The sequence below is a fragment of the Zeus faber genome, assembly GCF_960531495.2.
Source record: "Zeus faber genome assembly, chromosome: 9".
Lineage (NCBI taxonomy): Eukaryota > Metazoa > Chordata > Actinopteri > Zeiformes > Zeidae > Zeus > Zeus faber.
In genome coordinates, this window is record NC_137197.1 from 24,051,446 (window position 1) to 24,069,147 (window position 17,702).

Below are 17,702 nucleotides of genomic sequence, written 5' to 3' on the forward strand. Positions count from 1 at the left end.
CGTGTGTGTGCACGCGTAAGCCCTGATTTCTTTTCTTTTCAGCCTATTTAATGTGATTTGGGGTATTCTGGAAATGCTAAGTACTTTTAATGTAGATACAGTAAATATAAACCCAGATATATTTTTTCCTCCCAACTAAAGTGAATTGACTGTTAGAAATGTACTACAGTAAAAAAGTATAGACATTTCCCTTGAAATGTAATGAAGTAAAAGTCCAAATTTGGGTAAAGGACTTGGGAATGTGGCTTTAGGTGAACAGGTAAAGGTTTCAGAGGGGGCGTGGCTCATGGTGAACAGGTAAAGTACTCGGGAAGGGGCGTGGCTTGTAGTGAGCAGGTAAAGGACTCCGAGGGGCGTGGCTTGTCGTGCAGAAGCTGAGGGCTCGTCGGCTTCCTGCCGTTGATCTCCAAGCCGCCGGGACGGTGCAGAGCCATGAGTGTGTCTTCAGAGGACTCCGTCGAGGCCCCGGACCAGCTGCTGGGCTCCCAGTCCAGGCGCTGGCTGGCGGACATCTTCTCTCGCCAGGGGTCGGACGATCCCAAGCACATGGGCGATGACGGACTGTTCGTGGATTATAACTTCCCACTGGCGGGACTGGAGCTGCAGACTGCGGTTAAGTGGATGCGCCCCAAGGTGAGCTAGGGCGGGAGGGGCCAGGTGTGTGTGTGTATACAGGCGCATATATATATATATATATGTGTGTGTGTGTGTGTATATATATATATATATATATATATATATATATATATATGTGTGTGTGTGTATAAATAAATTCATGTTTCAAGATGTATATTTATCACATACATATACATACGAGCACACTTATCTGAAGTGCCCGGAGATTATGCACAATAAATACTAAGCCATAATAGCTAAGTAATTACTAACTAACTGAACTAACAGATTATTGAAACGTAATTCAGTTAGTTAATAGAATAAAATAAGAGTGAAAAGGTATTATACTGAGTGGGGATACAAAAGAGGAATAGACTTGTGTATATACAGATACAGTATCTACAGTAAAGTGGCATGTGAATAAAGTGAGGTAGTGTGTGTAGAGATATACTGTACAGTATACAACAGTACGACACAGCAATACAGTAACACAGAACAAAACAGTAATACGGCTCAGTATGCAGTAACCCAGTTCAGTGATACAGTGCGCAGTACAGTATGCAACATACAGTGTAGTGATACGCAGAACAGTATGCAACACGCAGTTCAGTGATACAGTATGCAGAACAGTATGCAGTACAGTATGCAACATACAGTACAGTAAGGCAGTGGGGCCTGTGTGAGTGTCTTAGTGCTTTTTGTGAGGACCCCTGGTGAGGTCAGCATTGACAGTCCTTATGGCTTGCGGGAAGAAACTCCGTCTCAGTCTGCGTCTTCGCTGTGTGACTGTGGAGGTGCTTGCCCGACCGCAGCAGTTGGAACAGTCCGTTGTTGGGGCGGTGAGGATCCTTCATGATCCTGCGGCCTCTGCTACTACACCTCCTGGTGTATGAGGCTGCAGGGAGGCTGAACACACCACCCTCTGCAGGGCCCGCCTGTCCTGAGCAGTGCAGTTCCCAAACCCAGTGATGTTGCTATAGTGATATTTCTATACATATAAATGTGTATATTTGTGTGTGTCTGTGTGTGTGTATGTGTGTGTATATATGTGTATATATATATATATATATATATATATATATATATATATATATAAAAGCATTTCATGTATGTATATATGTATTTTATCTAAACATATATAAAGCATTTTCTAAAATAAATCCTGTGACTTCAAAACAAAGCCAACACAGTGGTTTCTTTTTAAACCAGTGGTTCTCAACTGGTGGCTCCCGGTCCAAAACTGGGTGTTATTACTATTAATACTATTAATTACTTATTAATTAAGTGTTGATTTATTAGAGGTACGGGATTTTTGATGCTCTACTTTTACTTTGAGACACGAAGGTCCCACAGGTCAAATCATCATACACATTTTATTATTTTTTATTTCTATACCAAAATGTTATTTTTGTAATTTGATCATTTTTTCCCGTTTGTACATTAAACCTTATATGACTGTACTTCCCTTTTACAATGGTTTTGTTTTGTTTTTAAAATTTTTTTTTACTATGAAATAATTTTTGGAAATAGCATGTTGTTGATGTACACACTATACTTTTGTATTGATTCTATTTGCTGATAAACGTATGAAAGAAAACAAAAAAAACATCATAGAGTTAAGAAAATAAATCAAATAATAATCTTTCATTTTAAAACATGTAGTAATAATTAAAACAACAATAATAATTAATAATTGCCCAATTGAAATAAATTAAAACCGTGCTTTAAACCTACACTTTGGCCTTTTGTCAGCAATAAAATTGGTAACATTTAACCTTGATATTGACTTTTTTTTAAAGACTACTGACACCACAGTATTATCACAAACAATCTGAAGCGGGGGGACACATACTGAGCAGGTTCACAAGACCATGTTTTTGTGGGCAGTGCAGACTTGAACTGATCCTCCATCTGACGTCATGTTTACGCAGGGCCTTGTCCCAACAGAACAAATCCCCAGCCTTCAACACGGGTCATGTGTGATGAACACGTCAGGCTCCCACAGTATCTCACAGAGATAGAATCAGCAAAATGGACTGATGTGCCCTGCAGTGGAAATTAGAACGTTTACCCAAAACAATGACAGCTTGGAGGCTCTTTGGTCCATTGCAGCTCATTATATTGTCCACAGTGAATAAATGATAATAACCGCTGAACATGACAGTATTATTATAGTGAAATACAAGATAAACTCATCTTAAAGGTGCAGTGTGTAGAATTTAGTGGCATCTAGCTGTGAGATTGCAGATCGCAACCATCTATTCGTTTTTCAGACGCGATATTATATATATATATTATATTATCCTGTACAATTGCATTTGTATATTCTTTATATTTTTTAAATCTTTAACCATTACTGTCTTGTATTTTTGGGCCATTGTGTAGATTTGGCAATTTCGTGGTGGAATACACTCATTCTGATATAAATATATATATATATCTTCTTCTTCTTCTTTGGGCTGCTCCCGTTAGCGGTCGCCACAGCGGATCATCTGCCTCCAACACCTTCTGTTCTGCGCATCCTCCTCCCTGACACCAACCGCCTGCATGTCCTCCCTCGCCACATCCATAAAGCTTCTCTTTGGCCTTTCTCTTTTCCTCTTGCCTGCCAGCTCCATACTCAGCCTCCTTCTCCCAATGTAACACTCATCTCTCCTACACACGTGTCCAAACCATATACTGTATATTTATTTATTTATTTAAGATATTTGCATCCGATTTAAATTCTCGGGGGGAAATTTTAGAATATAGACTGAGGTTGAGGTAGAGGTTGTTGAAGCTACCAATCAAATTAATGTAGTACAGAAAAGCAAACATTCTGCTCTTTCCCTCATCATGGTTGTAGAAAAACCTCCCTTTTCAAATGTCGCTGGTCGCTGGAGGGAAGCCTCATGCCGAAAATGTACGTTCACCTTTGATGTTACCTGTATTTATCTGTTTTCCGGCCTCCTGACCGTGGTTCTCTCTTGGCTCCGGCCCACCACCATGTGTGCTCCGCTGTAGTTTTAAAATCCTGCTCGACTAGTTGTGTCATCTCACACTCGTGTGTATATATCACCGGGGAGTGCTCACACTATGACTGATAATGATAGGGAAAGTAATTACCATAATTTGAAATGAAATTGCCGATGGGGTAAGGTGAAACAATGTAACTGTTTAGTTCCGTTAAATCGAGCGCGCTCAAACTTCCCGTCATTTACGGTAGTCATTTTCGTCACCCTCATCATGGCAAAGACACAAAGAAATGCATATGATGCAGCTTTCAAGTTGAAGGCGATCGATCTGGCTGTTGGAAAAGCTGCTGCACAGGAGCTTGGCCTTAATGAGTCGATGATAAGACGTTGGAAACAGCAGCGTGAGGAACTGACTCAGAAAAAGACAACAAAAGCTTTCACAGGGAAGAAAAGCAGATGGCCCGAACTAGAAAATGAGCTCGAAGACTGGGTCAACACACCAAGAGCAGACGGCCGAGGTGTTTCAACTGTGCAGATCCCACTGAAAGCCAAAACAATCGGAAATTACGGTACAGATTACCAAGTGTCATTTGTGACTAAACTGTGACTTTGTTCCTTGTAATAGTGAAGCTCCCTTGTAGTGGTAGCGATTGTCTCCTAAATTCGCATTTCCTCAGAATTCAAGATTCAAGATTCAAGAGGTTTATTTGTTACATACATTTACATACTTTCATACATGTATTTGCAGAATTGATGACGTCACTAACAACTCAACCCTATTGACATTGGTTCCATTTGTGGAGGCTTTTTATCCTGCAAGTTCAAAAATATTTAAATTACTGCGTGAGGTTACAACAATCAAAATATGTTTTTCCACATTTCTAAGCCGAAAACCACACTACTCATTGGCCTTTACCAGTATTTACAAGTTATAGTTATAGTAGTAAAATGATTTGCACTAAAAAAAACCCGATTAGTATTTTCTTCTCTGCTTTTGTGGGCTTTATGTGATCAATGTAGAAACTTTTCGATCAGTGGCAAATATTGTGCATTTCATTTTTCCTCCCTGAGCATAAGTGGCCATCTCGGTGGCTCTCCATCGATAGTTTGAAACACACTGGAATACAGTCATATGAAGTTCACTGAAATCTAATCAAGTGAGATATACTCAACAGACTCCATCTGAACAGTAGAAAGAAACCGTAACTTCAAATATGGCGTTTAGTGGGTGGACCAGTGCACCCTGTGGTTACCTGTGCTACACACCTGATTCTCTGTTTTATTCTCTCATTTTCTCCCCCTCCATCTTTCTCTCTTTTTTCTGTCTCAATATGTCATCCCCCCTCCATTTAGGAGCTCTGTTCATCACCCCAGTTCATCGTGGATGGAGCAACACGAATGGACGTGCACCAGGGGAGACTCAGTAAGTAAAACACTGTCATATGCAAAGGATTGCATTATCATGGTTATCATGATTATGTTGTTAGTCAAAGTCAAAGTCCAAATGAATGGTAGTCTACAATTAGGTTAGCTATTATGTCCGGTTTAGAAACTATCGTGCATGATCTCTGGGTACATTGCAAAGACATTTCACTGCATATATAACGTATGTATATGTATGTGACAAATAAACCTCTTGAAATGTTATGTCATAGTCAGAGCCAGATTTCTTGCCTTTATAACATAACATGTGTTCCATCACAGACAATTCATTTGGTTATATGTCACGCTGAATTGTACAATTTGGTTATATGTCATCTTGAATTGTAGTTATTACAGATTAAAGTACATATAGAGTATTGATTATATTTGTATTCTTAAATACAGAACCTGACTGACTCTAAGTACAATCTTCCCCATCTTAACTTCTACCTTCAAATCAAAACAGGTGACTGCTGGTTCCTGTCTGCGCTGGCGTCCCTCTCCCTACATCGGGCGCTGCTGGAAAGGGTTGTTCCTTCGGGACAGAGCTTCCAGGAGGGATACGACGGGAGCTTCTACTTCCAGGTGAGCGTCCCAGCATCAAACTGCCAAATCTCGAAAAAGGCCTCATTATCCATCTGTAGCGGCTCCGCCTGTCACACGCCGGCCAAGTGGAGTTTTCAGGGCCCTCCCCCACAGAGACACAGAAGACGACGATAAGTCGTCTCTACAAGTAATTGTAGAGAGGACGCTCAGTGGAATTAGCCAGGAGCAGATGGAACATGTCATGACAGGGCTCCTTTCCTGAGTGTGGGTTGATGGGGTTTTTAACCTACTGCTTGCCCAACGGATGAGCAACAGGTATGCAGCCACCCTGACCCGATCACCCAGATCCAGGTCAGGTGTGGCTGCTCAAACCACCCCATCCACACACCACACCATCGTTATATCTTCCTACATAGTAAACCCACCCATCTGGTGGTCCGGTGGGGATAAAATAAATAAATAAATAAAATGTCTTTGTCCTTATTCACTCCTCCTCCTTTATCTGCCTCATCAACTCTTTTACTCCGTTTTAAATGTTTCCGTTTCTCTTTATTCATCTCTTAGTTCTGGCAGTACGGTCAGTGGAAGGGGGTGAGGATCGACGACCTGCTGCCCACTCGGGACGGGCGTCTCATGTACCTCAGCTCCCCTGACAAACACGAGTTCTGGAGCTCGCTGCTGGAGAAGGCCTACGCCAAGTGGGTTCCGCCCCCGCCTTCAATCAGTCCTGTTCCGCCAAAAGATGTATTTTCTTCTCTAGTATGCAATTAGTTGAGATTTTTAGAGCATGTATTTGTTTTAATATAAACAAACTTTTGTATAATAATGATAAGGTGACTTCCAGAGCCTGAAGTAATTCAGCAAATGTTAAACACAGGAAAAAACCATGGGAAAAGTGTGTGCGTTTGTGTGTGCGTGCGTGCGTGTGTGTGTTCCTGCTTGGATAAATTCAAGTCAAATTGGGTTTATTTATATACAACCTCAGTGTCAAAAGGCTTTTCAGGAACACCTGAAAAAGAGGACATTCAAACCACACATGTCAACCTTCTCAACAAAGCAATGCAAAATTCAACCACAGAAAAAAAATTCGTAATAAGTTCTGAGTGGACAAGGGACTTGTCAGTCTCTATACTACTCTACTGTGTTTTCAAGTCAACCCCCTCGACCTCCTCCTCTTTAAATGAAATTACCTTTATTATTTATTATTCCTGTCTACCTATCCTTCATTTCTGGTTCACCTTTGACCTCGGCAACTGTCATCCAGGACGGACATTGATTACATCCGTTTTGCTCCTTGACCCCCCACACCCACACCCGTCCCGCAGGCTGAAAGGAGGCTACCGGGCGCTGGACATGGGATTCCCCCACGAGGCCATGGTGGACCTGACTGGCGGGGTGACGGAGGTTCTGTCGGTCGCCTCGCTGCCCAGGAACCTTCCGGCCTTCCTCAAACACCTGCTGCACAAGGGAGCGCTCATCAACTGCGCCAACTGCCGGGTAGGACCTCCCTCGGTTTCCATGGTAACCGTGCAACGTTGCCGTCGGGCTCTGAAACCTCCGATGTGAAGTTAATTTTCAGAGGACAAACTGCTTTGTGCGGTGCTTTCCTTTATTTAGCTAAAAAAAAAAATATATATATATATTTGGTCTATATAATATATCTTTTCAAAAGTTTTACATTTTATTTTTATTTAGTGAGTTTTATTTTTACAGAATTAACAGAATTCACCCACAATTAATTTAATTTCTCAACAGTAATTCCCCATTGCATTGTTGTTTCTAAAAGATTCCTTTCCCAAAAAAAAATTGTTTTTGAACGTTTTGATAGCTGCTAATGTCCTCTAATAAAACAATTGTAGAGAGGATTGTTGACAATATAGAAGAGTTCAGTTATTGTTATGATAGGAAGCAGTGGAAGAGGAGTCCACCCAGCATCAGTACACTGGTTCTCAGTACTGGGCGGCTCTCAGTTGCAGGAAATTATTGGTGCGCTCCAATGCGTTGAATTTTATTTTACAAATACATAAATATATAAAAAGGCTACTCTACGTTTCCCTCGGCGGATCCGTCGCATAATGTCGGTATCGCAGATCAGTATCACAGATCGGTATAAAAGATCAAACCCGTGAGCATGTTTTGAAAGAAGCAGTGGGGGCGGAGTGCGGCGCTGGCCTTTCTCCCCTGACGGCGTGGGTGGATTTGTTGAGATCAGAGATTGAGATGAGAGTCCACAAATTGTCATTGCACAGACTACAAGTACTGAGGCAACAAAATGCATTTCTCTGCATTTTAGACATTCTAGCCACTGACGTATCTAGGAGCAGTGGGCTACCATGTTGTGTATTTTTGTCTTCTTCAGGGTCCCATCGAGCAGAGGAACGAGCTGGGCATCATGTTCAGACATGCCTACTCTCTGACGGGAGTGGAGAAGGTAACAACAACACAAAAACACGTTTTTGTCAAACTCCCAAAATTGCAAAAAACTGACAGACTGGTCCCACGGGCGGTTTGCACCGAGCTTTGTCTGAGCTGAAACAAAATTTTCCCAAGCATTTGGAAATGACATTGCAAGGACACACTTTTTATTTTGTTTAATTCATTGTTGAGGGCAGTGGAGAGAGACAGGACGTGTGGGGTCGAGAGAGAGAGAGAGACAGGCGGCGAAATGACCACAGGCTGGATTCGAACCCCAGTCGCTGCAGGCGTTTCGCCTCCGTGGCACTGAATGAACCCTAGCGTTACAAAGCCTGAGCCAAATCCCAGTTGGGCATAAATTATAGTTTTTCAAGCCCTTATTAGGCTTAGCACAATACGAATGCAATTCTATTTTCTGTTTAACCACCAATTGAACCATAATTAGGGCGAGAAAGAAACAATGCACCAAAGTGAAAATGTTAAATACTGTATATAATACTATTTAAAATACTCCTCCAGGTGAAGATGGTGCAGGGCTCCGTGTACCTGGTTCGACTGCACAACCCCTGGGGGAACACGGAGTGGGAGGGGCCGTGGAGCGACTTCAGAGGGTTGGTGCCTCTCTGTCTGCCCATCTTCCTGTCTGTCTCTCTGTCTGTCTGCCTGTCTGACTGCCAACCCCCCCCCCCCCCCCCGTCTCTCTTATCCTCTATCCCTTTGTCGCTCTCTCTCAATGTTTCGCTGTCTCTGTGAATCATTGGAAAGGGAATTAAGCGAAGGAATGACTCATAAAGGAAAAGTAACGAAGAAAACCTCTTTCCACGTCTCCCGACTCCTTACCCCTCTCTCTCTGTCCGTCTCTCTCGCTCTACCTGTCTCTCTCTCTCTCTCTCTCTCTTCCTCCCTCAGTTCAGAGTGGAACATGGTCAGTGCAGAGGAGCAGTTGCGTCTGTGCAGAGTGAACAAGGAGGACGGGGAGTTCTGGTGAGCACCGAGTCACCCAGTGGTGCCGTTACAACAGAGCTGCAGGGTTCAGTCGTTTTAAAACCTTTCCTGACGAGAGGCGCCGAGAAGGATGAGACCTGGAGCGCACACGTCCTATTCAACATATGTATTGAGAGACGCTTCTCAAATCCCTCGGCACACGTGAAACAATAACCCAAAAGTTTCCAGTGTTTCTGAGAGGCTCAGATGCACTGTTGTGCAGTTGACATGTGACATATTTCAAGTTTCTGAAAGTCACTCGCCAGCCCGGGCCTCCGGTTGGGAAATTGTCTAGAATCTGGTTTTCTTGTAGTTCAAGTCTTTGGGAATGTGTCACGCGCTTTTGAATTATGTCAAGACAAAACAAACCCAGGAAGGCAGCTGTTCAACACAATGAGTTGTAGATACTGTATCTGCTTTCCTCTATTAATTCAATTGTTTTAAATTGATGGCAAAATTGATTTTTTAACGTGTCAACTTTAATCAAGTGCAGGGACAGAGTTGAATTAGACATCCAAAATACTTTCTCTCTCTCTCTCCTGCTCCTTCTTTCGTCAGGATGGCAGTGTCGGACTTCCGTCAGAACCTGGAGGTTCTGGAGGTGTGCCACCTGAGCGACACCCTGAGCCGGCCGGGTTCCTCGGCGCGGCCCTGGCAATGCACGACACATCATGGGAGCTGGGTGCCACGCATCTCTGCGGGCGGGGCCCCGAACCAGGGTAGGACCAGGGCCCCGCGGAGTGCCGCTGGAAGGCCTCTTTGTTTTATAATGGGAATATTTTCCGCTCTGTTTCAGAGGCAGAAATTATGATATTAGGTTTTATATATCTCTATCTGATTTCTGTATTGTGTCTAGGTTACTTCTGGCAGAACCCCCAGTTCAACTTGAAGCTGCTTGAGGAGGACGACGACCCCCTGGATCCAGAGATGACGTGTTCCTTCCTGGTGGCTCTGATGCAGAAGCACCAGAGACGTGCAGGGATACACCTGGCCATAGGACTGCACATATACCAAGTACGCGTTGCGCACACACACACACACACACACGCACACACACACACACACACACACACACACACACACTGGTGCGTTAGTGCAAACAGCAGAAATATTTGTGTGCCTCCCTCAAGGCCGGCTCCCTGGACGCACCTCTGTCCGCTCAGAAGCTGAGCACGCTCCGTCCGCTGCTCAGCACCCCCGGCTACACCCAGCGGCGGGAGGTGGTGCTGCGCGGCCGCCTGCCACCCGGTCACTATGTTGTCGTGGCCTCCACCGCAGAGCCCGGCCAGGAGGGGGCGTTCCTCCTCAGGGTGCTGACGGAGAAGGGCAACGACGCCACGTGAGTCCCTGGAGGAGGAATGAAGTCATGTTTTTAGGAGCTGATAAAGTACTGAAGAGGGAAGAGGATCCCATAATAACAGTTTATAGATGCTGCGTTGCAAAAAAAGCCTTGTTGCAGGACGTTTCTTGGGCTAAGAAGTGTTGATAAACGTGAAAGTTGATAAAAGTGAATGTACGCAATGAAAACATGATGGTTTGAATTTGATGCGACCCAATATCAACCTTCTAACTGTTTTATGGTTTTGACCATTGAAAATAATACATGTACAGATATTTATGACATTATTCCTGCATCTACTTAGAGATTGTTACCACAGCGACATCTAGTGGAGGTTACGTACCAACTGGTGAAGTCTTCACTGGTTTGGTTTTGAGGACAACAGGTGACAAAGCCACAGAAAAAACATGTGGGAATATAACGTGGACTTCTTCCCTGTTGTCATGGTGATTGCAGTCTGGCTGAGAAACCGGGGACAACGGAGATCCCTACGTTTACCGAGGTTGGGCAAACATCACTCTCACCCGTTTATCTTTTCATACGCCTATCCACCTGTCTGTCTGTTTGTTGTTATGGGTGGCTCCCCGTGATTTGTTCTAGCCGTGGAAGAACAAACACGACTCGGCGCCTCACCTCAAACGGGCCGCTCCCTCGTGGCTGTGCTCCTCGGTGGTGGTCCTTGGTTGTGTTTGTGTTTGCCGTTCTGTCTTTTAAACAGCGTTTCTTCCACCACACCCACGCTCCGTCTCCCCGCTCCCGACAGGCTCCCTTTCCGCACCGCACCGCCCTCCCGTCCCCGAATTCCACGAGACGCCTGTTTAAGAAGCACTGCCACAAGGTGAGCGCTCCACCCGTACCTCATTCACATTATACCTCAGTTGTGTCGTCAAGTAGGACATTTGAATCAGGGTTCATTTTATTATGATGAACCCTCCTTTCCTGTTCGTCTCGGGGTCCAAGCGGAGTATAGTAACCTTCATTCTGGTTCAAGCGCGATCATGACCCAGCAGTCTCTGTGTTCCTCATGTTGTTAACACTGTTTCCGTGCTGTGTGTGTGTGTGTGTGTGTGTGTGTGTGTGTGTGTGTGTCTCTCCTCGGCCGGCAGGGGGTCTGCAGGCCCCTGGAGTTCCACCGCCTGCTGAGCGAGGCCATAAAGGGCGGAGGTCAGTGAGGAAAATGGGAATAATCTGTCAGCCAGTTGTTACTGGGTAAACAACGGTCGGTCAGTGTATGACAGTTGAAACTGGTTTGTCGAGACTTCAGCACAGCTCATTGATGTCACGTGCTTATGTTTAATCTGTTCCTTTCTTAATTCCCGCCCTCTACAAAGCACTTTGGGCCACTTTTTTTTTTTAAGTTCTCTAATAATACATTTGCTGTGCTTTGAACTAGGTCGCTAAACGGTATTGTGCTGCAGTCTGTGTCAGGTTCGCCTCACGTCGCCGCTTCAACAGGAAGCTTCTCGTGTTTAAAGAGAGAACCGTGAGATGGAGACAGAGCTGGTTCATTGTGTTTTCACTGCAGGAAGTGGAGATGATGTCACAACAGGAAGAGCGGGGTGTAGAGAGACTTTCTCATGAACACCCCATCCTTTCTTCTGTGTGTGCTTGTGTGTGTGTGTGTGTGTGTGTGTGTGTGTGTGTGTGTGTGCGTGTGTGCGCGCGTGTGTGCATGAAAAAAAGGAGAGAGAGCATAAAAACACACATACTGTAAGTTCCAAATGACATTTGCCCATTCATCATTTGAAAGGGAAATGCTATAGGGGATATGTCCGTCCGTGCAGACCCGTTTTCTTTGTGAGTGTCACAGACTGTATAGATTTTAAGGGATAGACGTACAGTGACGTCTGTGAAGTCACATTTCTGTACTATTTAAGGCCTCGAGTTTGTGTTTATGCTGGCTGCCATCTTGGCAGGAAACCGAATCAGAACTTTCTAAATGTGGGCGGCGGAGCAGAGTCCAGAGGTGGGCTGGAGGGGGAGGGGAGCGACGAAACCACCCGGCAGTCGGAGACAGGAAGAGTCACATCCACCTTTCTCAAACTGTGAACAAGAGACCTGTCAATCAACTCCCCCCACGAATATACCCCTCTTTAAGCCTGAATATCCTCCTTATGGAGTGATTATCTTCATAAGAGGAATTCAACTTGCTGTAGAGACCATAAAATCTTCATAGAAAACTGTGTATTTCCCCTGAGAAGTCTCTTATTTTTGCATTGATTTCCATTCAGTCTGGGGTTTTCTGAGGTATCTAGCGGCCATTAGCCAAACGGCAGTTCAAGGCACTTTCACATTGACTTCAACACTTGCCAAAATGGTTGCTGCTTGGTGTGCGTGTGTGTGTGTGTGTGTGTGTGCGTGTGTGTGTGTGTGTGTGTGTGTGTGTGTGTGTGTGTGTTACTGCATACATGTGCACATGTACGCTGATAATCTCTCCATCTCTTTGTGGTGCAGTGCTGGCTGGCAGTGAGGGGTTTCTGGCACTGGAGCACTGTAAGAGCATGGTGGTCCTCATGGATGTATCCTCCGTAGACGTTTTAAGATTAGATAAAACTCTATCAATCCCTGCAGGGAAATTCCCCCCCTAAAAAACCCACGATGAACCCAGTGTGCCGTCTCTCGCGGCGGACTGATGATCTGCTGCTTGACATTCCTGTTGAAAGTTAGTTAAGGAAGAAAGTTCAGGTTTCCTTGACAGTCCCCCCCCCCGTCTTCAGAGCCAGGGCATGGCCCATCTGGACTGGGAGGAGTTCCAGAACCTCTGGGACAAGATCAAGATATGGACGGTAAAGGTCACCGCAAAGTCACTGCAAGGTCACCGCCGCCAAGGGCCGTTCTCTCATACCTACTGTACATACTGTGCATACGCTTCTACAGACCCAGAGGATACCGCACACCATCTTTACATGGAGATTTGCCCTTTTCTCCCTATCACCATTTCACTGTCTGTCGTTAAATTGAACCAGGAACATTAGTTGAATGGTATAAAGTCTTGTAGAGACTCGGAGTAATGATGGGGCCGGCACCAGAAAGTGAAGGTGGGAGTCTCTAACCCATCCCAGAGACAACCAGGCATTTACTACTGTATATAGTGAACTCATCTGTGCATGCCATATTTACAGAACTGTTTTAATATAGTCTCGAGCATTCACACGTTCATTTTTTTATACAACCCAGATAAAAAGAAAGTCGCTTCCAACCGTCAACCGTAAATCAGTGTCTTATTCTGGAGTGTGCTCTAGTTCTGTTCAAACGGCTTGATCTTCACATTAGTGAGTGACGGTTTCCTCCCTGCAGTATCCTTTATGAATGTGATGTCTTTTATCTCTCCCCAGGACATCTTCCTGAGGTTTGACAGGAATAGAACCCAGCGGCTGGAGTACAAAGAGGTTCCACCAGCCTTGAACGCTGCAGGTACGCTGGAGTGGAAATGGAACCTCATTATTTTACTGTGGCGGATCAGGAGAAGGCAAACTGAAAAAATAAAAAACAGCCCTCCATTTAGCACGCGGAAGAAGATTCCATATGTGTGGATAGATGAATATAATAAACTGTTGTGAGGGTTATTTTGAGGATTATTTGAGAATCATTGTAGAATGGCTTAGAGTGTAATGTTTACTTATTTTTATAAAATGCAGTTTGCTTTTTTATTATTACTATTTGATTGCCTTCTATTAATGTAAAGCACTGTGAGTTCCATGTTGTGTATCAAAGGTGCGATACAAATATAAAGTTGTTGTAATAATAATAATAATCGTTATAATAAGATATTAATTATTTGACTGCAAATGTCTATCAGTATTATCATATAATCACCAGAAGAGGGCGCTGAAATACCTATATTTACGTTCAATCTCTTTCTCAGCGTTGAGTCTTAGACCAGAAATAAGAAAATAAAAAATAAAAAAAATGTTTTAGTTCAACAAGGACTGGAACTGCACCGATTAATGGCCACTTCCTCTGGCACTGAGCGTCACACATTCTGTCAACATGTGCACGCGAACCACTCTGATCTGTGTTTGCTTGCTCTGGTCTGGTTCCACCTAAGGCATCGCCGTGGATGACCTGGTGATGCAGCTGATTGGACTGAGATACACCGAGCCGGACATGACCATCAGCTACCCGGGGTTCCTCTACCTCCTGATGAAGCTGGACAGCATGATCCGTAATGGAGCGAGGGAGGGAAGGAGGGAGGGAGGGAGGAAGGAAGGGGGGAAGGAAGGGAGGGGTCACGGGAGACAGGCCACAGCGAGAGGATGGCAGATGAGGGGGAGAGGGAAAAACAGGAGGCGTGGGAAAAAAGCTGGAGGGTGATAAAGGGGAGGGTCGGGACACAGCAGAGGGAAGAGAACCGTTGAGACAGAGCACAGCAGCAGGCCGTGATAGATACGAGGAAATGTGCCGCGTGTTTTAACTTAAAAGATTAAATCCAACAGCGTTGAAGTTATGTTTCTGTGGATCGGGTACGGTTTTGAGGGGATGAAACGAGGCCCTTGCCACAGATCAACTCTGACACGGGCCTGTCCCCAAAGAAGGGACAGGCCCGTGTCAGAGTTGGGCGTGTCATCCAAACTCTGTTTACAAAGAAGTGACTTCTCGGAGATGATTGCGTTTCCTACTCACGCCTTGCCAAATACCGCATAGGCCGGACACTATTCGAACGAAGAGACAAAACAAAATGCCATCTGAATGACGGGTTCCTTTTTTTTTTCTTTTTATCACACAGAGAAATTCCACGCCTTCGACATGGCGGGGATGGGAACCGTGTCCATCAACTTTAAGCAGGTACCGTCATCCCGCAGGGCGCCGACTGGCTGCCTCAGGGACTTCCAGCTGACAGAGATCATGTTCTTCTTGAGAGCGGTGTGGTGTAGACTTTACGGAGTAGCCGCAGCGGTCGCCCAGAACGGACGAACCAAACTCCGGCTCTAATGAGGCACTTTGGCTTTTTGTTGTTGTTGTTGTTGTTGTTGTTGTTTTCCGCTGCGCCCGAAGGCCACCGCGGCTTCTCCAACGTCGCTGGAAAGGGCGCGGTTCGGTTTGTTGCAATCTGCAGCCTCACCGCTAGATGCCACTAAATTCTACACGCCGCACCTTTACATTTCAAATTTTATAATATAAATGTAAAATGTTGTCACGTGCGTAACATTACAGTGGGTTAGTGAGGTAACAATGAGATGCTGCTACTGGCGCTACCCCAAAAATGGTAAAGGAACGAGGGATGTGTAGGAATGCATAACGGGTGATAAAATAGTATATGATAGTAAATAATAGTAGGAAGAATACAAAAATACTAAATATCAAGCAGTGTGCACGATACAATTCAGCACAAAATATAAAATTTAAAAAAAGTTTTTAAAAACTTATAAGGAATGGAATACAGTGGCAACAATGAGTAGTGTGAAGTCTTTGAAGCATGGCTTGGCTTTTTGGACACAGCTCTCATTTCACATCTTAGTCCAGATTCGAGCAGAGAATAGAGGTTAGTACGGTGTATACTGTTTAAACATATTTATTTTTTTATTATTAACATATTTTTCCTCCTTCTCTTCAGTGGCTCCATATGACGATGTACAACTGAGCCCCGCGGATCTGGGTGGACCCCCCCCACCTCTGCATTCTGACTCTGGAGTTCGCATTTGTTTAATTCTGTTGTTATTAGCTCGTCCCGGCTCAGCTCAATGCTGGCTATGGGGATTTTCGACTTTTATCGGTGTTTTATCTACCATGTGAATAAGTTCAATGCAAACGGTTGAGCAGAGATGTTCCTCAAGGCGCCATGACCGGTGCCTTAAAGTTCATCGTGAACGCCACCCTTTGCCAAATACTATTTTCTTAATTCCTTTCTTGATTTTTTTGATTGATATATGTGTGTGTGTATATATATGTAAACACAACGACTCTTGAGATTTCATGCCAGCTTGGTGTTCTGCTGTCTCTGTCCTGCGCCGAGCTGGAGGATGATGTAACATGAATAAATATCCGTTGAGTCAAAAATAGAAAGTTTTATTAGATTGCCCAATCGAATTCTGTCGGCGGCTTGCGCACAGAGGCCGCTCGGCATCGACCACCAGGGAGAAATGATAACGCTGTGCTGCTCAACGACGTGTGGAATGTGTAAATATCCGTCCTCCATCATCTTGGACTGAAGCATTAAAAGTCAGAGATACACATACGTGTGTGTGTGTGTGTGTGGGTGTGTGTGTGTGTGTGTGTGTGTGTGTGTGTGTGTGTGTGTGTTTTTGGGGGGTTGGGTATGGAGATTCAAACAATTTCCTGTTGTGCTGCTGTTCCACTGGTTCAACATGACTTCCACATAGATACAGCTCGACGGAGCATTGCAGAGCAGCGGTTCTCAACTGGCTCCCCGCTCAGGATCCGGATCCGTCCCTGACCCAAACATGATTGAATAACTACTTTAATTTATTTCACGCAGCGGGCGCCGCGGCAGTGCCCACTCGTGCACAATGTGTCCGGAACAAAATACAACGACACAAAGTGCAGCGAGGGCGACAACCCCGATTAAATAATAATCCATCGAATAGCTACTCATATCCCGAGCTCCCATAATGGATTTTCATCCGGACAGCATTGAGATGCAGAGAGGCCACATGAGAACATCAGGAAAATAACACACCTAGTAGTCCACTCAAAATGTACACGTGACCCGGTTTTGGATTAGGGACCCACCCGCTGAGAACCCCCCCTGTCGTAGCTGCACAGTGGCTACCACCACCCTCTGTCTCCCAGCGACGGGTTTAAGGTCCATAGTCATACATAATTGATTCCTTCCCGCGCGGAAACAGATTAGATACAAACAGTTCGAGACCGTTTAGGAGCAGCGTTCAACCACGGCCACATTCCTTCTAACGAGACCCAACCCAGTCGCTCGCTATGAATCACTGGGGCTGAATAGCCACAGGACCTTTGTGACAAATTGCCAAACTATTACTGGCACCGCGCTGCTATGAGGCCCAACAACACACGACAAAATGTCAGAACTTCAAAGTTGGCCGGGTGGGCCTGCCGGCGTCTCCATGACACGCTGGGGCCGGGGTGATGCTAATCAGCTGGACAGCGCAGAGTGTGACCTACTTCCCTCGGTGGCTCTTCCAGGCATCGCAACCCACCCTCAGCCGATGAAATTTTAATTGTAGGAATATGAGATGCTTTTATTCCTGTAGATGCGCGGGCGCAAGGACCCAGTTCACAGGGGAGTCCTGAAATACCAAAGCCATGCACTCGAAGATCATTTTAGGGGGTGCAAAAGTAAAAAAAGGAGAGTGACTTTGTACAGTCACTGACTATTTTCTTTTACATGCTTTACAAGTGAAAAGCATCTCTTCCTATGTGTTCAAAATCACGCTGTGCCAAATTTGGATCATACACTATGTATTTTTTTGCACCCTAAAAAAAAAACCTCTGAC

The 17,702-nt window shown here is 44.8% G+C and overlaps 1 protein-coding gene across 3 annotated transcripts; it reads left to right on the forward strand.

The window, feature by feature from the left end:
• Positions 1-421: 421 nt before the first annotated feature.
• On the forward strand, positions 422-16,222 carry LOC307235449 (calpain-1 catalytic subunit). 3 transcript variants are annotated; one of them, XM_080007546.1, is made up of 20 exons: positions 422-633; positions 4,923-4,992; positions 5,458-5,576; positions 6,102-6,235; positions 6,863-7,034; positions 7,897-7,968; positions 8,472-8,563; positions 8,862-8,936; positions 9,495-9,655; positions 9,793-9,950; positions 10,067-10,275; positions 10,732-10,777; positions 11,039-11,113; positions 11,382-11,439; positions 12,730-12,794; positions 12,993-13,061; positions 13,611-13,689; positions 14,324-14,440; positions 15,002-15,060; positions 15,830-16,222. In XM_080007546.1, the coding sequence occupies exons 1-20, from the start codon at positions 433-435 to the stop codon at positions 15,854-15,856; spliced, it is 2,058 nt and encodes a 685-aa protein (XP_079863672.1). In that variant the 5' UTR covers positions 422-432; the 3' UTR covers positions 15,857-16,222. The 3 variants fall into 3 exon arrangements, 1 of the variants encoding a protein (XP_079863672.1); XR_013844346.1 differs by lacking the exons at positions 15,002-15,060; positions 15,830-16,222 and having other exon boundaries at positions 12,993-13,089; XR_013844347.1 differs by lacking the exons at positions 12,730-12,794; positions 12,993-13,061; positions 15,002-15,060; positions 15,830-16,222.
• Positions 16,223-17,702: the final 1,480 nt, after the last annotated feature.